The sequence below is a fragment of the Dunckerocampus dactyliophorus genome, chromosome 15, assembly GCF_027744805.1.
Source record: "Dunckerocampus dactyliophorus isolate RoL2022-P2 chromosome 15, RoL_Ddac_1.1, whole genome shotgun sequence".
NCBI classification, from domain to species: Eukaryota; Metazoa; Chordata; class Actinopteri; order Syngnathiformes; family Syngnathidae; genus Dunckerocampus; species Dunckerocampus dactyliophorus.
In genome coordinates this window covers 241799-269157 of record NC_072833.1, presented here as the reverse complement: position 1 = coordinate 269157, position 27359 = coordinate 241799, and the positions used below count along the sequence as shown (strand labels likewise).

Here is a 27359-nt window from a genome sequence, read left to right as displayed (position 1 = left end):
CAGGGGTCGACAAAGCTGCAAGAATTCCTGAATATTCGATTAAAAAAGAAAAGGATTTTTTTTCTCAAATTCAAGTTTATGTGACATTCAAATGATTGGAAAAATAAGTACTTTTCACGTGTCATGATGTTTTATTTTTTGTTCATGTTTGGCGCCTTGCTGGTACGGGTGTACCTAATGTTTTGGCGCGTGCTCGTGAAGAAAAAAAAACACGTCACCGTTGTTTACCGAGTCTCCAGGGGCGACGTCCGCGTCCACAGAGACGCATCCACGCATGCGCACGTACGCCTCGGGTGGGGGAGGAGGGGGAGGCGGATCGACCTACTGACCGGACCTGCAGGTGAGCGCCTCCCCTTACCTACCTGGGGGTCACGCACCGGGAAGACGCGCCTCCTGCGGCCGACCATCGACGCTCTTCGGCCGGCAGAGACTCCGCGGAGAGGCCGCTGTGGGAGTGAGCAAAAGGAAGAAAGGATTAGATCAAAGCTAAAGAGAAACCAGGAGGAGGCGCTGCTGCTGGTGGCTCCCCCAGCAGGAGGAGGAGGCATGCCGGGTCAGATGAGTACGGGACGGTACAGACTGGACTGGAAGTGATGCACTTGGACCTCGGCTGTGACCCAAAGAGAACATGAAGGACACTGGGGAGTCCAAGGAGCAGCAGCTGACTGTGAGTACAAAACCGCACGTGTCTACTTTAATGCCTGTGCTTCATTTCACCACTTGAATCTTTCTCTAAAGACGCCAAAACATGCAAGAAGTCAAGAAGCTTTTATGATGTTTCACACTTTTCCCTTTCATAAATCTTAATAAATGCTTTGTTTGATTCTTTTAAGTTTATTTTGACAGCTGCTGGAAATGCCGATTTCTCTTGGAGATGAATCAAGTATGTCTGTCCCACAATGAGATGGACTAAATACCCAGTCCAACAGGAGAGCGTTCTGGTGGTAATATTAGAGGTGTGGAGGGTCCTGGCAATGTTGTACGTTCTGCAGCTTGCTGGGGTGAAACCTAAAAGTGTAAGGAGGATAAATAAGCCAATAAATAAATGAATACGCGGCTGCTGGTGAATAATTGAAGCAGTGGTTGTCGTTGTAACCGAGCTGACTTTCTACTGCCCGCAGGCACGACGATGATCACAATGAGCCAGCAGCCGTAGAACGACACCAACGGGTTCCATAAACATCCGCGTTTATATGTTGATAACCTTCTGTTGCGCCCGCAGGTCGCCCTGAGGATCCGCCCCCTCAGCGATGGCGAGCAGGAGGAGGCGGCGACCATCGTGGCCCACAGGCTGGACGAGCAGGTGAGAGTTGACTTTGCTGATATTGTTTGAGGTGGAGCGGCATCAGGTGACGTGAGGGCGTGCTGCTAAGGTGTCGGCTTGCGCCTCCAACGTCACCAATGAAACAAACGCTCTGATAGAAAAGGCTGATTTGGTGCACTGCTGTATATTTTTTGCTGGGTGTGCGTTGAAATGTTGCCATGCATGCGTTACACTGCCATCTGCTGGCCTGGCATGCACACTCCTGCAGATCCTGTCACGCAGACATCCTGTAAAAGTGACGCATCAAAGCTGCAAAGGACAGGAAGCAGGTTCCAGCAACACACAGGTGCCATCTCGCCTGTGATGCTACCTCACCAGAGTATTTGTGGTAGAAGTGACCATTCCACGTCAGCTTCTGTCTGTCACAAGGATGGGACTGCAGTGTGTCCACACGTGCACACGCACACACCTCTGCCCCAGGCTCACTTAGTGACCTTTTTTCCTTCTGGTGCCTTTTATACAGAACAGCAACCCATGCAAAAAGCAGACACATGCCGGCTTCTACATGCTGTGTGAACAGTAAACAGACTGCAGGGAGTGTTTTGGTTCTTCCCAACATTTGGCATCAGGTGTAAAACACGAAAACACCCCTTTTACACAGAACATGTAGTTTTGTCGTGTGAAAATGGTCCAGCCCACTTTGGCCCACTTTAGCTCCTTCACACAGTCTGCCAAAGCCAACACTTTTTCCAAAGACTGCTTTTTTCCAGTGTTGCTGTTCTGTATAAAAGGCACCTGTGTGAAAGTGGACCAGGCAATTTTCCTGCTTTGGGTGTAGGCAGATAATGAATACAGCCTTTTTATAAATGTTCAGGGTGGGAATAGTTAAGTAAGTGAATGTTTAGTTGCTGTTTGACAGGCGTCCACACGTCACACATCTGATGATCTGCCATGTTGCTGTGTGAAAGCGGCTGCCAGTCTCTCTGGAGGCGCAGGCCGTGTTGTCATGAGAAGCAGCCCCCGCGGGCCGCCAGCTGAGAGTGCGAGCATAATGACCACGGCGCTGCGGGTAATGAGAGTCGTGACTCGTTTCCCCGCTTGTCGACCCGGTGACTCACTTTTGCTGGATGGAGCGTCTCATCTTCCAAGATGGCACTCAAGGGTTTTACCTGGAGGGATAATTCCCCCCCACCCCATGTTGTCAGCAGGATCAGACATGTTTGTATGTCTGAGAAGTGATGGCGTTGCCAGCAGACGTGAGGGATTACACGCTAGCGCCAGCCTGTTAGCTCTACGTGCGTTACGTACATCTGTGAACCTTACGTTGGGTTCTCTGTCAGGGCGCCGACTCCATGCGGCTTACGTGACACGCGTGTTGGTGATGCGGGGGGGCCGACTGGGGGAATCTGACATGAATGGACAGGATACAGAAGGGGCGGGGCCAACAACAACAACACGCAATGCAGACGTGAATTCTGCTGTTCATGAACGCACCTCACTCACCTTCAGCATCATCATCATCATGAAATGTTACTTCAGTGATCACCTTCACCCTGTTAGGACCATAAGTTACATTACTCTCCACAAGTTACACTACTCTCAAAAAGTTACATTAGTCTCCACAAGTTACACTACTCTCAACAAGTTACATTACTGTTACCACAAGTTACATTACTCTCAACAAGTTACACTACTTTCAACAAGTTACATTACTGTCTCCACAAGTTACATTACTTGTAAGAAGTTAAATTTCTTGTAAGACGTTACATTACGTGCAAGAATTTACTTTACTTGTAAGAAGTTACATTACTTAGTAGTCCCCGCCAACATGATCATACAGTAAGATGATATCAATGATATCAGTTAGATTCTTGTCAACACAGCACAGGTGGTGGTGGGGTTGGGCCATAAACCCCCAACACAACCCCCCATGCCCCCAGTCGATAAGACCCAGGAAGACAATATGGTGTGCAGGTATATGGCTCAGGGGTTGGTGGGGGGTTGGGGGGCGCGGTGAGTAGATGTTGCTGTCCTGGCAGGGAACACAAAATGCAAGAAGCTGATTGGACGCTTTTGTGTCTCAGGTTAAGCCTCCTTACCTCCTGCCCCCCACCCACACCACCTGTTACATGCACTGGGGTGTAGCGGAGAGGTGGTGTGGTGTGGGAGGGTTGTGTACTATTTTGTGTACTTTGTGTATTTACTTTCCACGTGTGGACGTTAACATTAATATCAGTGTAGGTTCATATTCACATGTGTTTATGTGTGGGGGGGTCACGGGCACAGAAAGCCTGGTGAGCTGACACTAGCACACAGTTGGGGGGGCTTTTTGGCCAGGCCCTGTTGCCATGGAGACAGCCAGACAAGGTCAGGGTCATTGTTTCTGTTTGGTTTTCCGTGGCCCCGCCTCCTTTTGCAGGCCAATGAGGAAAAAGATGAAGCAAAGATTTGTTTGGTTTTCAACGTGCACACGCAGCAGCCACCAAACACATCCTGGAATGCCATACAACACAGAAACACAGAAATGCATAAGCATAAGCATAAGCATCATTCATTAGCAGAAATGCTTCAATAAATCAAAGTTTGTATTTAACAGAATGAGTGAACAGGAAGCACCTTTTTAAAAATATATTTGTACCGCGACTTGGAATAATAATAACAACTAAAACATTACAATTCATGATTTTCATTTTGTAGCTTTGAAATATGTTTGTGAAAAGAAATGAAATATAATCATATATAACTTTAATATATTGTACTCTATATGACACAATCATTTGGAGTAATTGTATTTCAAATGTATTTATGTGTAAATACAAACTTGTGTTGTTTTATGTTTTGAAAGGACTTTAATGCTATGATTTGGCGTCTTTGACTTTTCTATCCACTACGGGCCTGAAAGTCATCCAGAGTTTCTGTATATGATAATGACCACATGTGTTGTTATATACGTAAATAACAGGGCTGTCAAAGTTAACACTTTCTTAACAAATGAACTTTTCCTGTAACGGCACAATTTTTTTTTGACACGTCATTAACGTGTTTCCGTTCTTTTTGATCCTCGGCTCACACCGTAGTTTGAGGAACGGCAGCGGTGGATGTGGAGCTGTAAGAGATGAGAAATATTGATGAAAAAAAAGGTATTTTGATTGATACGTTTAGCTTCAGAGTTATTTGGATCAACTGTTGCTGGGAGGTGACTTGTCAGCAAGTACGTCGCCTGCCAGAGAGAAGTGAGAAGGTAGTGGAGCGCTGCTGCTAGTTTTTCTTGTCATGAATACAGTGGTACCTTAGCATACGAGTGTCCCAACTAACCGGTGTTTTTTACATGCGCGCCGTCTCTCCGCTGAGCTAAAATGTGGGTTAGGAGCTGCTAGTTACCAGCAGGCATAGCCAAGGACAATGTGACCACGGCTGTAGACCAGAATGGATGTAAATAGCATTAGCAGCACTAGCGTTAGCAGCGCGCTAGCTCGTCACATGGAGATGGATTGTGTAAAACTAAGACAGGAACAACATGAAATGAAAAGCCACCACGCACCAGCCTGGACTTGGTTGTTTAGAGAACAAACATGCACCTTAGCACTCAATGAGTTCATCAAATCTTAGCGTTATGGGGGCAAATATGAGGTGAAAGGAAAAGGGTGAGGATACAGAATAGTAGGCTATCTGTGCAGCATGGGACAATCTTACATGGTGCGTTCAAGGACCGTCCAACAAAGTGGGACAAGGCGCTACTCTCGTTAAACATGCAAAAACTGGGGGATTTATAACTTTATATTATTTTCTCAATAAAATAATGGCCCAGTTTTCCAAAATTGATATCATTTACTGAAAATTTGATGTCGTTATTTAGAAATTATTATTTAACATTTTTTATTTAACAAGTGTTTATTTTTTTTATTTTTTATATCATTACGCCTGAATGTCTCCCGCAGCCCGGTGGTTGGTTGGGGCCCCCAGCCTTCCAGCACGCTTGGATGGTGTTATGATGTGCTCTTTTACACATTAGACAATACTGTAAGTATCATAATGACACTTTGATACCATCGCCTTCTTTACTTTGGAATGGAAGATTCATGTGGAATAGAATGCCAACACGTGTATCGACATGCGTATGGAAGTGTTTATTAATGTTATCACATGTATCGCATGCGTATGGAAGTGTTTATTAATGTTATCACGTGTATCGACATGCATATGGAAGTGTTTATTAATGTTATCACGTGTATCGACATGCGTATGGAAGTGTTTATTAATAATATCTTAACACGTGTATCGACATGCGTATGGAATCGTTTATTAATGATATCTCAACACGTGTATCGACATGCGTATGGAATCGTTTATTAATGATATCTCAACACGTGTATCGACATGTGTATGGAATCGTTTATTAATGATATCTCAACACGTGTATCGACATGCGTATGGAATCGTTTATTAATGATATCTCAACACGTGTATCGACATGTGTATGGAATCGTTTATTAATGATATCTCAACACGTGTATCGACATGTGTATGGAATCGTTTATTAATGATATCTCAACACGTGTATCGACATGTGTATGGAATCGTTTATTAATGATATCTCAACACGTGTATCGACATGCGTATGGAATCGTTTATTAATGATATCTCAACACGTGTATCGACATGCGTATGGAATCGTTTACCACAAAGAGATTGACATCCTTACTTATTCTAGATCAAAGCTTCTTTCTGTCTGTGATTAATTGTGATTAACTATGAGTTAAGATGTGATGAATTGTGATTCATATTTTAGTGGCTTCATAAAAGCCCTAATAAATATCTGAGGTGTGGTGTGATGACACATCGGTGATATCAAATGGAATCATTTTGGATACGGGTCTGCTGTGAGGCAGCAGCAGTGTACCTAATGTTGTGTCCGCAGGGCAGTGCTGTAAAAGCGGTGTCGTGGTGATATCAGTGATACCAGTGTGGTTTGCTGGTTTTCACAATAAAAGTGCTTGAAAGGAGAGTGGAGTGAAAGAAAGCTTCATGTTCCCATCCTTGAGGAGCAGTTAGCGGCGGTGAAGCCCACTCCAAACGTTAAAGGAGCTCCACGGGCTGCCAAGTGAAGCGGGTCAGCGTGAGTCGCTTCAGCGGGTCTCATGTTAGCTTTGTCTTCCTGTCCTGCAAAGGTTGAGAAGATGCCTCAGGTGGCCCAACTCGACTCCTTGGTGACCTCGTTAGCATGAGAAAGTGTTCATGCTGGGGCGGGGTGCCAGGAAAGGCGGCAGACGCTCGGACGACGCTTCTGACTTGCTTGTTGTTTTGAGGGAGGTGTCTGTAAATAGCCGGGGTGACGCGGGGAAGTGGATAATCTCCTCGTTGTGTCTTATCTCTTCCAAGAAGGTTCTTCTGTCATGTTTGTCTGCCCTTTGGCCGGATCACGCACTCGTACCAGGACACTCTCAAACTGGTAGGAGTGCCAGCGCTGGTACAGTAGAATACAATACGGCGTAACACACGATGTACCTGTAAGTGCACCACAAGGCATGAATATGCAGCCCAGCATGCCTTGCGGGTTACCACTATAAAATAGTATTGTGTTTTATTGTGTAGACGTCTAGCTTGATAGCTGCTGTGTACGTGTGAGGGGGGGTTTGGATGGTTGGCGGTGATGTGTGTGTGAGTAAGCGTGTTAGCAAGTTAACAGTCATGGAGATTAGAAGCACAAATGGGCAGGAAACACCACAATGAAGGGAAACGGGGTGGAGTGGTCGCCTCCCAACCCGAAGGTTGCGGGTTCGATCCTCGTCCTCCCGTGATCATGTTGAAGTGTCCTTGGGCAAGATACTGAACCCCCCCAGTTGCTCCTAATGCTGCGTCATCCGTACAGTGTCAAAGGTCATCAGTAGGTAAATGTGCTAACAGTGTCAAAAGTCTTCAGTATGTTAATGTGCTAACAGTGTCAAAGGTCTGCTGTATATTCATGTTAGCATACTGTATATTCATGTTAGCATGCTGTATAAATGTTAGCATACTGTATATTCATGTTAGCATGCTGTATATTCATGTATGCGTACTGTATATTCATGTTAGCATGTCACTGAAAAGCTAGCCGCGGCGTGACCGTGTCTTGTTAGTCAGGCAGGAAGGGGAGGTCTTATATAACAGTGACATGGACAAGATCTGAAAGGAGATCCAGGCTGGCATTGTTGGGGCGCAGGGAGGGCAGCTGCCAGCCTTTTCGATCAGATAGCCGTATTGTTGGTGTCGGACTTTCCGAAGCTTTGGTAGCAGCAGAAATGTCAAAGCTCATTCTTGACACAGCAGCGATAGCAAGCAGATAGCAAAGCTGCTCCTGCCGCTAAATCACACCTTCTACAGGCTGCAACAAAGCTGCTAGCATTCCAAGCATTTTGGCACAAACACACCCACGACATCACGAGTGTAACCAGACGAGTGCGCAGATGGACGCGTGCTGCGGATGGACGAGCACTCGTCTTAATCTCAGTGCTGCACACACCAGAGGTGACCCCATGACCTTGGGAGCTGAGCGAGTAAAGACGAGCCACAAAAGATGACGTCCATCCATTGGGCCTTTTGTTGGACAGCATTATCTCGTGTGTACTGCTGCTGTCTTGTTGGACGGTGAGATGGATTTCCTCAAGATGACCTTCAAAGAACTTTCTCTTCTACTGTAGATTAGCATACTTTCTCAAATAAGGGCAAAGCTATATTGCTAACATTACAATAATACGTCATTGATGATGCAATATCAAGTGCGAGTCAGGGACGTTTTTGTGTGTGTTTGTTTTAATATGCACGCAAGAGGAGGGATGTGTATCACGTTATCATGCTACCATGCTATCACGCAACCATGTTTTCACGCTACCATGCTGTCATGCTACTATGCTATGATGCTACCACGCTACCATGCTATGATGCTGCCACACTGTCAAGCTATCGGCTATCATCCGACCATGCTACCATGTTGTGATAGTTATCATGCTACCGTGCTATCACACTACCATGCCATGATGCTTCCACACTATCACATTATCATGCTAAGATGCTACCATACTATGGTAATAGCATGGTCATGATATCATGCTACTACACTATCATGCTACCATGCTGTGATGCTACCATGCTATGATGCTACCACACGATCATGCTGCCATGCTGTGATGCTACCATGCTATGATGCTACCATGCTATGATGCTACCACATTATCATGCTACCATGCTATGATACTACCATGCTATGATGCTGCCACACTGTCAAGCTATTGGCTATCATCCTACCATGCTACCATGTTGTGATGTTATCGTGCTACCCTGCTATCACACTACCATGCTATGATACTAATACACTATCACATTATCATGCTATAATGCTACCATGCTATGGTAATAGCATGGTCATGCTATGATGCTACCACACTATCATGCTACCATGCTGTGATGCTACCATGCTATGATGCTCCCACACTATCATGCTACCATGCTATGATGCTACCATGCTGTCATGCTACCATGCTGTGATGCTACCATGCTATGATGCTATCACATTATCATACTACCATGCTGTGATGCTGCCACACACTGTCAAGCTATCGACTATCATCCTACCATGCTACCATGCTACCATGTTGTGATGGTTATCATACTGCCCTGCTATCACACTACCATGCTATGATGCTAGCACACTATCACATTATCATGCCATAATGCTACCATGCTATTGGTAATAGCATGTCATGCTATCATGCTACCACACTATCATGCTACCATGCTATGATGCTACCATGCTGTCATGCTACCATGCTATGATGCTACCACATTATTATGCTATGATGCTACCATGCTGTCACGCTACCATGCTACAATGCTGTCATTCTATCATGCTACCAACAATAATTCCCCAAATGCTAGCACCACTACCTGTTAGCTGTCGCATGGTGGTAAAAGCCAAATAAAAAGCATATGTTCATATTGATGCTGCAAAGCATCATGGGAGATCATTCTTTCATCATTCAAGTAATTTCTTCATGTCCACATGATGCAGCTTTCATGCACGGTAATAAATATTGATGGAATTATAAAATTAGAAAAATAAAGATTGTGTGGCTTCAAGCATTTGTTGGTAAAAATGCATTTCATGAAAGTAGTGAATAATATTTTCAGGAATAGAATCATATTTACTATGAGTACTATGATGATGGTTTGTATGTGTTATAATATTCATACTACATGTAGAATTAAATAGTAAATAGTAGCCGTTAGCCTTACTCAACTCCACCCACAATTAGTCTGATGAAATCAATCAAATCAATCAAGTGACAAGTAAAAGGTATAATAAAATAAATAAAATAAGGTATAATAAATTAACAAAATAAGGTATAATAAATTAACAAAATAAGGTATAATAAAATAAATAAAATAAGGTATAATAAAATGAATAAAATAAGGTAAAATAAAATAAGGTGTAATAAAGTATAATAAAATAAGGTATAATAAAATAAGGTGTAGTAAAGTATAATAAAATAAGGTATATAATAAAATAAGGTATAATAAGGTGTAATAAAGTATAATAAAATAAGGTATATAATAAAATGAGGTATAATAAAATGAGGTATAATAAAATGAGGTATAATAAAATAAGGTGTAGTAAAGTATAATAAAATAAGGTATATAATAAAATAAGGTATAATAAGGTAAGGTATAATAAGGTGTAATAAAGTATAATAAAATGAGGTATAATAAAATGAGGTATAATAAAATAAGGTATAATAAAATAAGGTGTAATAAAGTATAATAAAATAAGGTATAATAAAATAAGGTGTAATAATAAAATAAGGTGTAATAAAGTATAATAAAATAAGGTATAATAAAATAAGGTATAATAAAATAAGGTATATAATAAAATGAGGTATAATAAAATGAGGTATAATAAAATAAGGTATAATAAAATAAGGTGTAATAAAGTATAATAAAATAAGGTATATAATAAAATGAGGTATAATAAAATAAGGTGTAATAAAATAAGGTATATAATAAAATAAGGTATAATAAAATAAGGTATAATAAAATAAGGTATAATGTAATAAAGTATAATAAAATAAGGTATATAATAAAATAAGGTATAATAAAATAAGGTATAATAAAATAAGGTGTAATAAAGTATAATAAAATAAGGTGTAATAAAGTATAATAAAATAAGGTATAATAAAATAAGGTATAATAAATAAAGTATAATAAAATATAATAAAATAAGGTGTAATAAAGTATAATAAAAATAAGGTATATAATAAAATGAGGTGTAATAAAGTATAATAAAATAAGGTATATAATAAAATGAGGTGTAATAAAGTATAATAAAATAAGGTATTTAATAAATGAGGTATAATAAAACAAGGTGTAACGTACATCCTGGAGGTTCAGCACGTTTACAAACCTCACACGGATTCTAAATATTCTCCATTTTGGAATGTAAAGTGGTGCTCATCCTCGTTGCTTATTAGAGTTCACTCAAGCATCTCCACATAGATACTCTAGATGGACACATACATATACAGACACGTAGATACATACATACATACATACATACATACATACATACATTGTATTGTATTGTATTGTATTGATCCCACAGCAGGGAATCACTTGTTACAGCAGCAATCAAGATACGCAAGTAAAGAAGTAAAGTATGACATAGTGACTACAACGTAGTCAACATAGATAGATGATAGATAGATAGATAGGTAGGTAGGTAGGTAGGTAGGTAGGTAAAGTACAGTCGTGTTTGTACGTCCACTTGATCTCATCTTCTTGATGGTGTCAAAAGTATTAGGACACATAGTATTAGTACAGGCTGTCCTTCAGTACGCAGCATGAAATGAGTGTGCTTAGTATTGATGAGTGTGTGCAAAAGGACAGATGGGGGCAGAGGTATTATCAACACCCCCATCATCCACCTGACCAGGATGTGCTAATACACACGGAACAGCAGCTCAGCGTCACATGAACATCCATGCATGCATCCAAGCATCAATGCATGCATCCATGCTTGCTACATTTACACTCTGCGGCAGCTTGTCTGTGTGTGTGTGCGTGTGTGTGTTTGTGCGTGTGTGTGCGTGCACAATGGAGCGTTTCCAAAACAAGGTCCTCAGGTTGCCTATGAGTAAGAATGAGTCTGACACCTCCAGCAAGCGTCCCATGATAGCATTTAAGGCAACATGAGATCCCAGCTGCATTTCTATCAGCACCTACCATATGGTGTTATACTGTATGTTGTTTTATGGTGTTATATATAATGTCATATGTTGTTATATATGGTGTTATATTTAATGTCATATGGTGTTTATATGTTGTTATATATGGTGTCATATATAATGTCATATGTTGTTATATATGGTGTTATATATAATGTCATATGTTGTTATATATGGTGTTATATTTAATGTCATATGGTGTTTATATGTTGTTATATATGGTGTCATATATAATGTCATATGTTGTTATATATGGTGTTATATATAATGTCATATGTTGTTATATATGGTGTTATATTTAATGTCATATGGTGTTTATATGTTGTTATATATGGTGTCATATATAATGTCATATGTTGTTATATATGGTGTCATATATAATGTCATATGTTGTTATATATGGTGTTATATTTAATGTCATATGGTGTTTATATGTTGTTATATATGGTGTCATATATAATGTCATATGTTGTTATATATGGTGTTATATATAATGTCATATGTTGTTATATATGGTGTTATATTTAATGTCATATGGTGTTTATATGTTGTTATATATGGTGTCATATATAATGTCATATGTTGTTATATATGGTGTTATATATAATGTCAGATGGTGTTATATATGGTGTTATATATAATGTCATATGTTGTTATATATGGTGTTATATTTAATGTCATATGGTGTTTATATGTTGTTATATATGGTGTCATATATAATGTCATATGTTATATATGGTGTTATATATAATGTCATATGTTGTTATATATGGTGTTATATTTAATGTCATATGGTGTTATATGTTGTTATATATGGTGTTATATATAATGTCATATGTTGTTATACAGACCCTTTCCAAAAAATTAGAATGTCATGGAAAAGTTGTTTAATTTCCATAATTCCATTCAAAAAGTTAAACTTTCATAGATTATAGATTCAGGGCCCACAATTTAAACAATTTCAAGTGTTTATTTGTTTATTTTTACATAATTTGAGCTTCCAGCTCATAAAACCCACGAAAACAGGAATTCCAAAAATTAGAATACTGTGAAGAAATCACCATTTACTTCTCAGTTTTTGCAGGAAAAAAAAGAAAGAAATTAGGATCACATCAAATCAATCAAAATATGGTACTTTCAAAACGATATGTCAATCTTCAATACTTGGTTGGGAATCCCTTTGCCTTAATCACTGCCTCGATGCCACGTGGCATTGAAGCAATCAGCCTGTGGCATTGCCTGGGAGTTATGGAAGCCCAGATTTCCTTGATGCTTGCTGTCAGCTCTTCTTTGTTGTTGGGTCTGGTGCCCCTCATTTTCCTCTTGAGAATACCCCATAGATTCTCAATGGGGTTTAGGTCCGCTGAGTTGGCTGGCCAGTCAAGCACTGTGATGGCATGGGCATCAAACCAGGTTTTGGTGCTTCTGGCGGTATGGGCAGGGGCCAGGTCCTGCTGGAAGATGAAATCTGCATCTCCATACAGATCCTCAGCAGAAGGAATCATGAAGTCCTCTAAAACATTCTGGTAGACTGTTGCGGTGACCTTGGATTTAAGAAAGCAGAGTTTACCAACACCTGCACCGCACATTGCACCCCAAATCATGACGGACTGTGGATATTTCACACTGGACCTCAGGCAGCTTGGGTTCTGTTCCTCACCCGTCTTCCTCCAAACCCTTGGACCTTGATTTCCAAATGAAAGGCACACTTTACTTTCATCGGAAAAGAGGACCTTGGACCACTGGCCAACAGTCCAGTCCTTCTTCTCCTTGGCCCAGTGGAGACGCTTCCTACGTTGGTTCAGGTTCAGAAGTGGCTTGACCCGAGGAACCCGACAGTTGTAGCCCATCTCCCGGATGCGTCTGAATGTGGTGGTTTTTGAAGCTGTGACTCCCGCCTCATTCCACTCTTTCTGGATCTCTGCCAGATTCTTGAATCTTCCCTGTTTGAGAATCCGCTGAAGCCCACGGTCATCTCTTTTGCTGGTGCATCTTCTCCTGCCACATTTTGCCCTTCCTCTAGACTTTCCATTGATATGCTTGGACACAGCACTCTGTGAACAACCAGCCTCCTTAGCTATGAACATTTGTGGCTTACCCATCCTATGGAGGGTATCAATGATGGTCTTCTGGCCAGTTGTCATGTCTGCAGTCTTCCCCATATTGAACCCAACTGAGACAATTGAACCAAACTGAAGCAATTTAATGACACCTGGGGAAGCCTGTGCAGGTGATTTGACTTTAGTAGATGACACTCAGTTTAAAACATTCATGCCCTGCAAAATTTGGGCTGATTTCTTCACAGTATTCTAATTTTTGGAATTCCTGTTTTCGTGGGTTTAATGAGCTGGAAGCCCAAATTATGTAAAAATAAACAAATAAACACTTGAAATCGTTTAAATTGTGGGCCCTGAATCTATAATCTATGAAAGTTTAACTTTTTGAATGGAATTATGGAAATTAAACAACTTTTCCAAGACATTCTAATTTTTCGGAAAGGGTCTGTATATGGTGTTATATATAATGTCATATGTTGTTTTAAATGGTGTCATATATATAATGTCATATGTTGTTATATATGGTGTCATATATAATGTCATATGGTGTTATATATAATGTCATATGGTGTCATATATGGTGTTATATATAATGTCATATGGTGTTATATATAATGTCATATGGTGTCATATATAATGTCATATGTTGTTATATATGGTGTTATATATAATGTCATATGTTGTTATATATGGTGTCATATATAATGTCATGTTGTTATATATGGTGTTATATATAATGTCATATGGTGTTATATATGGTGTTATATATAATGTCATATGATGTTATATATAATGTCATATGTTATATATGGTGTTATATATGATGTCATATGGTGTCATATATAATGTCATATGTTGTTATATATGGTGTTATATATAATGTCATATATGGTGTTATATATATGTCATATGTTGTTTTAAATGGTGTCATATATAATGTCATATGTTGTTATATATGGTGTCATATATAATGTCATATGTTGTTATATATGGTGTTATATTTAATGTCATATGGTATTATATATGGTGTTATATATAATGTCATATGGTGTTATATATGGTGTTATATATAATGTCATATGGTGTTATATATAATGTCATATGTTGTTATATATGGTGTTATATATAATGTCATATGGTGGTATATATAATGTCATATGTTGTTATATATGGTGTTATATTTAATGTCATATGGTGTCATATATAATGTCATATGGTGTTATATAGTGTTATATATAATGTCATATGGTGTTATATATAATGTCATATGTTGTTATATATGGTGTTATATATAATGTCAGATGGTGTTATATATAGTGTTATATATAATGTCATATGTTGTTATATATGGTGTTATATATAATGTCAGATGGTGTTATATATAGTGTTATATATAATGTCATATGGTGTTATATATAATGTCATATGTTGTTATATATGGTGTTATATATAATGTCATATGGTGTTATATATGGTGTTATATTTAATGTCATATGGTGTTATATATAATGTCATATGTTGTTATATATGGTGTTATATATAATGTCAGATGGTGTTATATATAGTGTTATATATAATGTCATATGTTGTTATATATGGTGTTATATATAATGTCAGATGGTGTTATATATAGTGTTATATATAATGTCATATGGTGTTATATATAATGTCATATGTTGTTATATATGGTGTTATATATAATGTCAGATGGTGTTATATATAATGTTATATATAATGTCATATGGTGTTATATATAATGTCATATGTTGTTATATATGGTGTTATATATAATGTCATATGGTGTTATATATGGTGTTATATTTAATGTCATATGGTGTTATATATGGTGTTATATGTAATGTCATATGGTGTTATATATAATGTCATTGTCACGAATGCGTGGCGGCTGTCAAGTGCTTGACCCCCAGTACGCAGAGATGAGGTGATGGTGTGCAAAATAAAAAGTTTTTAATAGTTCAGAAACTCAAAAAAAATACATGGGAACAAAAAGCGACAGAGAGGAAAGCTCTGTGAAAAAACTGACAGGTACATTCCAAGGCACAGGTAAGTAGATAGTCTACGTTATAGCACTAGTGACAAACTCAATGAGCCAGCGCCGTACGTATGACGACGCTCGTATGAGAAGCTCGTCCTAATGACAGAGCTAATCTGTTTGTCGAATTTGAGTCCACTATCGAATATGACCCCAAGATTTTTGACAACAGGTTTAAAAAAGGGGGCCAGAGAGCCGAAATTCGCTGCGACAGTGTGCAATGTTGGTGACATACCAAATAAAATACACTCTGTTTTGCTGTCATTTAAATGTAAAAAGTTCCGATCCAGCCACTGCTTTACATCAGTAATACAATCGAGCAGTCTAGTGGGAACAGTATTGTCAGTGGGTCTAATAGGCAGATATATCTGCAGGTCATCAGCATAGAGATGAAAAGACAGATTGTGTCTTTCCAAAATTGAACCCAGGGGTAATAAATACAGAGAAAAAAGAACAGGGCCAAGGATGGATCCCTGTGGCACCCCGCACGAAAGGGACGCATGGGAGGAGTAGAGGTCACCGATCATAACGGAGAAGCTCCTATTAGCCAGGTATGACCTAAACCACTGGAGAGCAATGCCTTGGATACCGACACAGCGCTCTAGGCGGGATACAAGGACTGCATGGTCAACTGTATCAAAGTCCGCTGTGAGGTCCAGCAGCACCAACACAGCGGGATTCCCAGCATCAACAGACAGGGCAATGTCATTGTGCACCTTCAACAGCGCCGACTCAGTGCTATGTCGGGATCTAAAACCAGACTGGAATTTATCAAGAAGAGAGTTCATCTCTAGGAAAGTGTGTAACTGAGTAAAAACAACTTTTTCTAAAACCTTGGAAAGAAAGGGCAAGTGTGAGACAGGCCTAAAATTGGACAGCACAGAGGGGTCGAGATGAGGTTTTTTTAAGAGGGGTCTAACCACAGCATGTTTGAAGGCAGCTGGGACAGATCCTAAGTTAAGACAGGTGTTTATAAAAACAAGCAAACTTGACCCAACAGAATTAAAAACCTCTTTTAAAAACTTGGCTGGGATGACATCTAGGGGACAGTTAGTGGGTTTCATGCCACTAACCACCTTGTTAAGAGACACCAGAGAAATGGTCTGAAACCGCTCAAAGACGGCAGTCTGTGCAGGAGGACCATGTCCATCCTCAGAAGACATCCCTGAGCTGCTGATGTTCTGCCTGATAGATGTCACTTTGTCAGAGAACAATGAGACAAACTCTTCACATGTTGTAGTGGCGGCATCAGACAGAATAGTGGGGTGTGGGTTAATAACAGAGTCAATGTTTTTAAATAAGAGTCTTGGTTGGTGAGAGCTGTTGGTTATAATGGAGGACAGATATTTGGACTTGGCCTCCTTCAGGGCTCTCTGATAGGTGGCCAATCTGTCCCTCAACCAACCCAGGGAAACATGCAATCTGTCTTTTTTCCACCGCCGTTCAGCCTGTCTACATTGTTGTCTGAGCAGCCGGGTGTGGTCGTTCAACCAGGGATCAGACTTGGTTTTAGTGTTTTTTTGCCGAAAAGGGGCAACAGAGTCCAGAATCTCAGTACATGTAGAATGGAAGGTGGAGAGTAGGCTGTCTGGACACAGAGGAGGAACCAGCCTAGTGACAGTATGTAGCTGAGAGTCCCTGAAGGCAGCAGCAAACTCTCCAGCTGTTAATGGACTGAAGATGCGGCGTCTGAGGGCTGAAGAAACAGGCTTATTGGCAGGTGGGGGGGGCAGCAAAGTCAAAGATAATGGGGAGGTGATCCGATATAGCCGTGTCTACAATTTCTCTGAGGGAAACAGAAAGCCCACGAGAGACGACTAGGTCCAGAGTGTGGCCATGATCATGTGTTGGTGCATTAACAGACTGAGTGAGGCCAAAGGAGTCCAAAAGCTGTTTAAACTCATTAGCCATTTGGTTTGTTGCACAACAAACATGAATATTAAAGTCTCCACAGATCAACAGACTATCAAACTTTGGGATAAAATCAGACAGAAATTCAGAAAATTCCTGTAGAAAGTCCTTATTAAATTTAGGTGGGCAATAGACTGTGGCACACAGCACGGGGCAGATGAAGTCGATCACAAACAGCTGCAGCTCAAAGCTAGAATAATTATTAGCCGTTATTATTCTGCATCTGAAGCTGTCCTTGAATATAGCAGCCAGTCCGGTGCTGAGGAAGGAACAGCCGGGTGGGAGGAGCTCCGAGAAGGCGCTGTTCTCCGTTGGTTTCAACCAGGTCTCAGTCAGCAGGAGGAAATCCAGGTCAGGAGTCATGAAGAAGTCATTCAGAATAAATGTTTTATTCGTAAGAGATCTGATGTTAATCAGCGCGGTATGAACCGAGCGTCCGTCAGCCAGGTGAGGGAGGCGGCCGAGCGAGCGGCGATTCGCTGGCGCACAGCCCCCGCTGGGAGATCCGCATGGGCCGACAACACAGAAGCAGCGCCTCGGTGTCATGGAGGACCGGCCAGAGCCATCGATATCTGTGCTCAGTGGTTATAATGTCATATGGTGTAATATATGGTGTTATACTGTATATGGTGTTATATATAATGTCATATGTTCTTATATATAATGTCATATGGTGTTATATATGGTGTTATATATGGTATTATAATGTCATATGGTGTTATATATAATGTCATATGTTCTTATATATAATGTCATATGGTGTTATATATGGTGTTATATATAATGTCATATGTTCTTATATATAATGTCATATGGTGTTATATATGGTGTTATATATGGTGTAATAATGTCATATGGTGTTATATATGATGTTATATATGGTGATATAATGTCATGTGGTGTTATATATGGTGTTGTTATATATGGTGTTATATATAATGTCATATGTTGTTGTGTATAATGTCATATGTTGTTATATATGGTGTTATATACAATGTCATATGGTGTTATATATAATGTCATGTTGTTATATATGGTGTTATATATAATGTCATATGGTGTTGTTTTATTGTGTTCTATGGTGGTATATTATGTTTTATGGTATTATAAGGAGTTATATAGTATTATATTGTTTTATATGGTGTTCTATGGTGTTGTTTTATTGTGTTCTATGGTGTTATAAGGAGTTATATAGTATTATATTGTGTTCTATGTTGTTAGTTTGTATGATGGAAAAGCACAACATGTCACGATAGGCTGTAAGCCAAGTGTTGGAACCCAAAATGCAGAAGGAAAATGCGCTGGTGAAAAAAAGAATATCCGTTTATTACGGTAGGTAATAAGTTTACAAAAATACAACAAAAATACAAAAACACAACTAAGAAGCTCAGGGCTAAGGCCAAAAAGTCCAACAAAAAACACTGCTAGGCAGGAAGAAAAGACACACGCAATAAATAAGGACGCTGTAGCAAAAACGGCATACAGAGCAGGAAAATACACGTTACTAAGAATCACAATGGTAACAAGGCAAATAGGAAGGTGCAGGAAGCAGGGTTGGCAAAGGAATAACTGGCAACTGGTTGTGGTCTGGCAGCAGCTGATAAAGGCCCAGGTAATTGGTCACAGGTGATTCACATGAGTAATTTGGGTATGCAATGCACTGCAACAGAAAACAGACAGGCGGCAGCAAAGCGACAACACTGAATGTGACACAACATGTCAGAACGATAAAACAAAAAGATAGCATCTTTGTTTAGCAACATGTATCTCTACAAGACCCCCCTCTCCCCAACAAGTGCAGTGTGTGGAGTTGTACAGGTGTGTCTCCTAAGAGTGTGTGTTCCTGTCTTCTGTAGATGGTGGTCCTGATGGACCCCATGGAGGACCCCGATGATGTACTGCGGGCCAACCGCTCCAGGGAGAAGACCTACGTGTTCGACGTGGCCTTCGACTACTTGGCCAGTCAGGTTAGTCCAAAACACACGCAAATCTTCCAACATTGCTTGATGAAGCTGACACTAAACGTTGGCTGTGCAGGAGGAGGTGTACCGAGCCACCACCAAAGGCCTGATTGAGGGCCTCATATCAGGCTACAATGCCACCGTCTTCGCCTACGGACCCACAGGTTGGGTTGGCTTTTCTAAAACATTTCTACATGGCAGGAACACCGTCTCTATGTGTTTCTACTTCCACATACTCTTCTTCTAACATCAAGAAGCATCTGTTGCTACGCTGAGTGATCAATAACTGCTCTCCATGCAGTTCTCCTACTAACGACATGGAAGCAAGTGATGGACTAAGCGAACATAAGAGTGACTATTAATGCACAAAAAGGCTATAAAGACGCTTTTATTTCGATGGTGTGGTGTTTGCAGGTTGTGGAAAGACGTACACCATGCTGGGCACCGACAAGGAGCCCGGCATCTACGTCCGCACCTTGAACGACCTCTTCAAGGCCATCGAGGAGACCAGTGATGACATGATGTACAGCGTCTCCATGTCCTATCTGGAGGTCAGGACTCCACGTTTCCTTCTAACGCATAAACACACAAGTAGCGGAACACCTGTGGAGCTTTAGGAACGTCTTTAGGAGCTTCCACTCTACTTTGGAGTGCGTGTGTGTAGTGTGCTGCTCCAGAATGATCACTTGGGGCGTCATCAGATGGAGCAGAGCAGATGGAGATGCTTGATGCTTTTGTTCCTTCATTTCCTTCATCTCCCGGGTGGAAATGATGCTTTGCATCCGACATTGAAAAGGCTGTCATTATATTTCCCGCGATGGACGTCCGTATTGAAGCTTCTCTGGCAGGCCGCGGGGGTGTGAAGTCAGAAAAAGTGTGCTATTAGCCGTGTTGAATGACTAGCGCACGCACGTGTTGACTGTTTGCTGTTTCCAGGGAGCAAAGACGTTTTACAGCCTGCATACAAAGATATACACTACGCTACGTACAGGCACACATACACACCCCTTCTACACACATGCACATGTTTCACACACCAGCGTTTGCACAGCTTACATGCAAAGATGAACAGTATACCTGTATAAAATATACATACAGTATATAAACACATACACACTCATGCATGGTTCCCAGACGGTAATATTATCACATAGCAAGAGCAGCATACTACACGTGATCGATTAGAAATGCGTTCTGAAGAGGATTTTGCAGATGAGGATGGCCTTCTGGTGTATTTGGCGCCATCTAGTGGGCAAGAAAAGTATTTCAACGTAAGGATTCTGGTCAAAAGTCCCAATCATGATAGAGACGTTGGCACGGTCAGTGCCAACATGTTCACGTAGTTCTCATACATTTCTATCCTATTATTTCATAATCATCCTGATCATCAGAAGAAGAATAGGAGGACATACTGATGGAGTTTTGAATGATTGTTGTGATTATGTTCATGATTATTCTGATGATCATTGGCAGCATGTTTAGTGTTTTACGGTCTGCGTGATTGTAGATCTACAACGAGATGATCCGTGACCTGCTGAACCCGTCCTCGGGCTTCCTGGACCTCAGAGAGGACGCTAAAGGAGTGATCCAGGTGGCAGGCATCACTGAGGTGTCCACCATCAATGCTCAAGAGGTGAGCGTGTGTTTTTTGTCAATAATTGTCCTAACGCAGCGTAGTGAGCTCACAGGTGTGCTGGCAGATCATGGAGCTGCTGATGAAGGGCAACAAGCAGCGCACACAGGAGCCCACCGCCGCCAATCAGACATCGTCGCGCTCTCACGCTGTGCTGCAGGTGGCCATCAAGCAGCAGAGCCGCTGCCGGGACGTCCTGCAGGAAGTCCGCTTCGCGCGCCTCTTCATGATCGACCTGGCCGGCTCGGAACGAGCAGCACAGGTGCGTGTGTGCACGTGCATGTGTGTGTGCGCGTCAGGTGTCCTTCATTAGATGTGTACCTAATGATTTGGCCATGCAGCCAGTGTTCTGGTTGACGTAAGTCCATGTGTCAATCAGACCCAGAATCGGGGTCAAAGGTTAAAAGAGGGGGCCCACATCAACCGTTCACTGCTGGCGTTGGGGAACTGCATCAACGCGCTGAGCGACAAGAACGGCAACAAGTACGTCAACTACCGGGACAGCAAGCTGACACGCCTCCTCAAGGTGATCGGTGGTGTGGCCTCGTCGTCCTCGTGCGTTTTCTTGATGGATTAGTGACGGCTGACGTCTTTGATTGACAGGACTCCCTGGGCGGGAACAGCCGAACCATCATGATAGCCCACATAAGCCCCGCCTCCGTGGCCTTCGAGGAGTCCCGCAACACGCTGACGTATGCGGACCGCGCCAAAAGTATTCGCACACGGGTGAGATGAAAAGCTCATCAATAATGAAATCACATCATCTTTCTACATTCATTCAAATGGAACAACATTTCAAATGATGCCTTTTTCAAAAACGAGCTAAACCCCGCAAAAAAGCTCAGTGAGGACAAGAGAATCCCTTGTTTTTCAAATCACCGATATTACTTTTAGCTGATTTAATGTTCAAACGCTAAAATGATGCATAAAGTTAACAATAAGCTGCTAATACTTCTCCAGCGGAGAGGAGAAATATGATCTTGGGGAAAAATTCAACTTGAAAGACTTACAGGACGACGCTAAAACCCACAACATCAGCTGTGGAAGCCAATGAAGGAACAATTCCAAAAACAATACAAGCAGTTGATGTTGGCTAAACTTGTTTAGTTATGCTTGTCTCTATTATTGATTATTATGCTGATTGTTATATCAATTGTGAAAATATCACTTAACATTGTTAATCACACACGGAATGCAGGAAGTGAATAATATGTACTGCACAGAATGTGGAATGGATGTGGGGTAGGGTTAAATACACTTTGCTTCTTGCTACTCCTTTTGAACATGTGGAACTGTGAAAGAATCATGTGATGTATTCCATTGTAACCTGCATGCATGTTCAAATCAAATGTACCCATAACCACACCCACACCCATAACCACACCCACACCCATAACCACACCCATAACCATAACCACACCCATACCCATAACCACACCCACAACCATAACCACACCCATTCCCATACCCATAACCACACCCATAACCATAACCACACCCATACCCATAACCACACCCATAACCACACCCACACCCATAACCACACCCACACCCATACCCATACCCATAACCATAACCATAACCATACCTATAAGCATACCCACACCCATACCCATAATCACAAGGATGTATTTTTGTCAATAATGCAGGGATAATTAAGTAATATTAAGGTGAATAACTATAACTAGCTAACTAGCTAGCTGCCACCAGAGAGACAGTGGAGCCAGGCAAAATGTGTAAACAAAGACGGTAGAATAGTGCAAGCTAATGTGAGTCCAGCTGGCATGGATAGCTTTAGACTGAGACAAGCTGTCATCAGCTTCACACACTGTTTTTCACTGTCACCATAAGAAGGGACGCCCTTTGTCACCGTAATACTTTTATCTGGTCGCACGTGCACGACGTGCAGATGAAAACTTCACTCACAAAATGCAACCATTTCATTGAAGTCTGGAACCCCGTAGTGTAAGAACTGAATGATAATAGTAATAATAGTAATGATAATAAGCAGAAGACTGCATGCTAATCAAGCGTTTGTGTTCCTCAGGTGAAAAAGAACCTGATAAACGTGTCCTACCACATCGCTCAGTACACTAACATCATCTCGGACCTTCGTTGCGAGATTGAACGCCTGAAGAAGAAGATCGCCGACCAGGCGGGCCGCCAGCACAGCTCTGATAGGGCCGACATCCGCCACGTGCAGGGTGAAGCCCCACCTCCTCTTGGCCGTCACCTGACAACGATCATGGCTTCAGTTCTGATGCTCCGCTGATGCTTTATCTTCTAAACCAGCGGAGGTCCAAGCCCACTCGTGCAAGCAGAGCCGGGCCGACATGGACCAGCTGAGGGAGCAGCTCCTGGACGGTTTCCGCCAGCAGATGGAGATCCGCAGGAATCTGATGGAGCTGGAGAATAATAACATGGAGATCCAGATTGACACGTCCAAACAGCTGTTCGCTATCGCAGAGTCAGTCTCCAAGTCACCTGAAGGTTGATGAGCGTTAGGAAGCTTTAGAATATTTGTGTCTTATGTGCAGCTGGGAGCATGAGTGCAGCCGGCGAAGGAGGAAGTGGCGAGCAGAAAAGCGAAAGGAACGCATGAGTAAGGATGACAGCGACAAGGACTCGGATTCCCCGGACTCTCCGCCGGAAACCAACGAGACAGAGGAGGTTGTGATGGCCAGAGAGAACCTGGCGGCCCTCATGACGGAGCAGAAGAAGCTCCACAAGCAGAAGGTCTTCATCTCCAAGAAAGTCCAAATACTCCGCCTACTTTGACATGAAACTGAGTACTTCCCCGTCTTTCTACCTGTTGAAGGCGCAGCTGGAGCGCAGGTTTTTGGATCTGCGGGATCGGGCTCGCCACTTGGAGGAGCTTCTGCCGCGGAGGGTGAGCTCGGAGGAGCAGCGGGAGGTACTGGGCCTCCTGTGCAAGGTGCACGAGCTGGAGATCGAGAATGCAGAGATGCAGTCGCACGCTCTGCTGAAGGACAATGTGATCCGACGGAAGAACTTTGTGGTGCAGCGTTTCGAGATGCACCGGCACCTCTGTGACGAAATCATACAACAACAGCGGCAGTTAATTGACGGTCAGTCTGGAACTTCTACTGAAGTCTTCTATTGAGGCCTACTGAAGATCTTTATTTGGTCGTGATCTGCTTCCTTCATTGTTTGACTTTGTGTTCTTCAGACCACAGCCTTCTAGTCCCGCCCCACCTGCAGGAGCTCTACGAAATATACGCCAGAGAGCTGGACAAGAGGAAGCTGGACTGTGCGGTGGCTTTGGACAAGGTGACCACCAGGCACACCATCAAGGTACAAACTACCAAACAAAGATCTCAAGTAGCCTCGGACCAGGTGATTAACCCCTGATCCTCCCAGGCGGGCTCTCTACCCAAGATCGCCCTGCCCGCTCAGGGTCGTGATGCCACCCAGGACGTGGACTCGGACCAGGAAAGCGTACGCAACGTGTGCGCCAATGAACGACAAGGACAAGCCAAACTTCGCAGGCACACCTTGCCTCCCATCCTGCCAGAGCCTGAGCAGTGAGGACACCTTGTGGAGCAAATCACCACCATCCCCACCACCATGCCCACCACTGCTCCACATGTTTGTCCTTTGTCTCATATCAGGGACGGCAACAAAGTTTTTAGGAACACCACTCAGGCCCGGCACATGAAGACCTCTGCTGTCATGACGCCGCCCCCCATCCACCTCAACGGAAAGGGCAGCAGAGAGGTGAGCTTCCGTTTCCCAACTTGCCCTCTAGATGCCACGTGGGGTACCTTGTGGCTCTCTGGAATCACTTTAATTCTGCCTTGTCATGGTTTGATGCGCTTAAACGTCTTTTAGCATCAGTGAAGCGGGACCTTTACTGACCTGAAACAGGACGTTGGAGAGTTCCATGCTTTAGAGTGCATGAGAAAGCGGAACGGAAAGAAGATCATTCATGAACAAAATATTTCAAAACATGGCGTTTTGAAAGCGTGTCTTTTTCATGGCGTGGTGTACCTTGAAGCCGCTAACGTGCGCATGCGGATACGGAATAGCAGATACCTGCTCAGCCTGCACTGATGACCTCATCGGAGGCAAAAGTAATGAAACATGCATGACAGCTGAGGAGAGTAGCCAACATTTTAAAGCGTAAGCAGAGGTAGACAAAGCTGTGATATTCAAATCTTCATCAGGAAGTTGCCTACAGCCGCAGCTGTTAAGGCTGAAGAGTTTTGGCACACACCCTAGCAGTTATTTGCTTTTGTACACCCGGCGATGATAGAGACCCGCTTGGTTGAACAGAGGTGCTGATTGGCGCGTTACTGTAGATCAGCTGTAGACGGAGATGCTTTATGGACCTTTCACGTGTGAAAGGAATGTAAATATGACCTCCAAGACTTTTCTGCACCTGACCTTGTAAAAGTGACTGACCTTGATGATGGTGCAAACGTATTCAAGCTGCTTGTTTGATGGTTTGATGGTTCAGCTGCAGCCGCTGGTTCCAGTCAGCTCGCTGAGCTTCACTCAACTCAGCCACAGCGTCAGCAGCCACCTGGACTCATCGCCTGAGAGCAGCGAGGCGGGTCCTGATGCCCCCCTTTCACAAAACGGTAGGACGTCCATGGCTGCCTCCCCCGACAGCAGTGACAAAATAACTTTGTGTGTCCACAGAGCGGCAGCAGATCCTCAAGGGCGTCCACAACATTTCAGTCAAGGCAGCACGGCGGCGCTCCAAAGCCCGGGAGGTGGAGGCCTTGCGGTTGCCCCCCGCGTCCTCGCCGACGGAGCCCCCAAAGCAGAAGAGCGGCCTCTTTTCCTGTGAGGCGCTCCCTAGAAGTCTGCCGGTGCGGCGCGGCAGACAGCCCAGCCCCGAACTCCGACGCACCACCTCCGACGACAACCTGTCCTGCAGCACCGGCGAGGGCCCCAGCACGCAGGTGACCTGGACATGCCCCCACAAGGCCACCAGCAAGAACCAAACCCACCGAGAGGCAGACTTTGAGGCGCGTTGCAAGAAGAGGCGCTCGCATTCGTTTGAGGTCACCGGGCAAGCAGTGAGTGGGTCTAGCATACGTTGGATTGTTTGCCAAAAAAATCCACACGAAGGACGCAGCCATAAAAACTCTAGAAATGCTTTTCCTCTAAAGCTGATCACATGCTTCTCACTGATAGCAGCTCATTCTGCCATCGAATAGGATTACATACATGTTTCATTCACGCCTCTCGCCCCAAGTCAGCCGGAATAGGCTCCAGCATACCTGCAACCCTAGTGAGGAACCTAGTGAGGAACCTATTGGGGACCCTAGTGAAGACAGCTATTGAAAATAATACGGTATACTGTATTGTACCAACCGTGCATTACACGACATGGTGTCTTGTCAAAGCAGCTTCCTGCTGGAAAATGTTGACTATAGTACTCTTTTTCTCCTGCAGATAGCACAGTCCAAGTTAGCATTTTTCAAAAAACTTAAATTAGTTTACAGTTGCAAATAGGCAGGGATATTCTGTATTCATATTTAACTATGCTATATTTAACTAATATGCTATATTGAATATGCTATATTGAACATATTTAAGTAATATAACATCTTAAATTGCAGCTGCCTCAGTCCAAAGCAACCACAGCTGTGAGGTTCAGACCTCTGGACAGCACATCAGACCCTCATCTCCATGTCAACGGTCAGCCGCAGGTGCCCCTGCTGCGCCCCCAGTTCAGAGGAGTCCCGCCTCTTGCCAAAATCAGGGCCCCAGTCAGCAACCAGCAAGCGGGTCAGACAGCATCACATTTCCTTTTTGAAGATCCTTTTCCACTTGAACTTCTTCTTTCCCTCTCAGTCTCCACAGGCCCCACCTCAGAAGCTTCCATGGCGCAGATGAACAATACGAAGCGAATTCCCTTCCTGCGGCAACCCCAGCCCCCCCTCCACATCACCAACGGGGGCCAGCGTCCACGCAGACACTGACTTTTACATTTGACAGACACACCAGCCAGGCCGTAGAAGCCATGGTGTCGCCAAAGACTGTTAGATGTCCACTTTGGGTCACAATGTGTCTTCTTGTCACTTGTAAGCAACAGTAGTTGTGATTGTTGTGTACTTCTTCAGACAATAAGTTTAAAGTCAATGCCTTCTCTCACCAAGGACAATTCAATGTTTTTAGCAGCACGAAATGCTTCTCCAGATCAGTCAGCTGTGTTTTTGTATTATTTAACCGTTGCCTTTATGTTGTTGGCA

The 27359-nt window shown here is 42.6% G+C and overlaps 1 protein-coding gene across 8 annotated transcripts; it reads left to right on the top strand.

The window, feature by feature from the left end:
- Positions 1–174: 174 nt before the first annotated feature.
- Positions 175–27271, top strand: kif19 (kinesin family member 19). Of its 8 annotated transcripts, XM_054799827.1 has the most exons (20): positions 178–667; positions 1223–1303; positions 19395–19505; positions 19576–19663; positions 19914–20050; positions 21007–21132; positions 21200–21394; positions 21512–21658; positions 21736–21858; positions 23180–23336; positions 23425–23599; positions 23670–23868; positions 23951–24221; positions 24323–24447; positions 24514–24677; positions 24765–24870; positions 25613–25736; positions 25798–26180; positions 26727–26895; positions 26962–27271. In XM_054799827.1, the coding sequence occupies exons 1-20, from the start codon at positions 629–631 to the stop codon at positions 27087–27089; spliced, it is 3048 nt and encodes a 1015-aa protein (XP_054655802.1). In that variant the 5' UTR covers positions 178–628; the 3' UTR covers positions 27090–27271. The 8 variants fall into 8 exon arrangements, with proteins under 8 accessions (XP_054655800.1, XP_054655802.1, XP_054655798.1 ...); XM_054799825.1 differs by having other exon boundaries at positions 175–667; positions 26727–27271; XM_054799826.1 differs by lacking the exons at positions 178–667; positions 1223–1303 and adding an exon at positions 2726–4505.
- Positions 27272–27359: the final 88 nt, after the last annotated feature.

Excerpts from the sequence above, each read along its gene's own strand:
- kif19 (XM_054799823.1), top strand. The coding sequence starts at position 4,380 with ATGAGAAATATTGATGAAAAAAAAGGTATTTTGATTGATACGTTTAGC. Across the intron at positions 23,337-23,424 it reads CGACATCCGCCACGTGCAGG|CGGAGGTCCAAGCCCACTCG; the intron begins GTGAAGCCCCAC and ends CTTCTAAACCAG. Across the intron at positions 25,737-25,797 it reads TGCCCCCCTTTCACAAAACG|AGCGGCAGCAGATCCTCAAG; the intron begins GTAGGACGTCCA and ends GTGTGTCCACAG.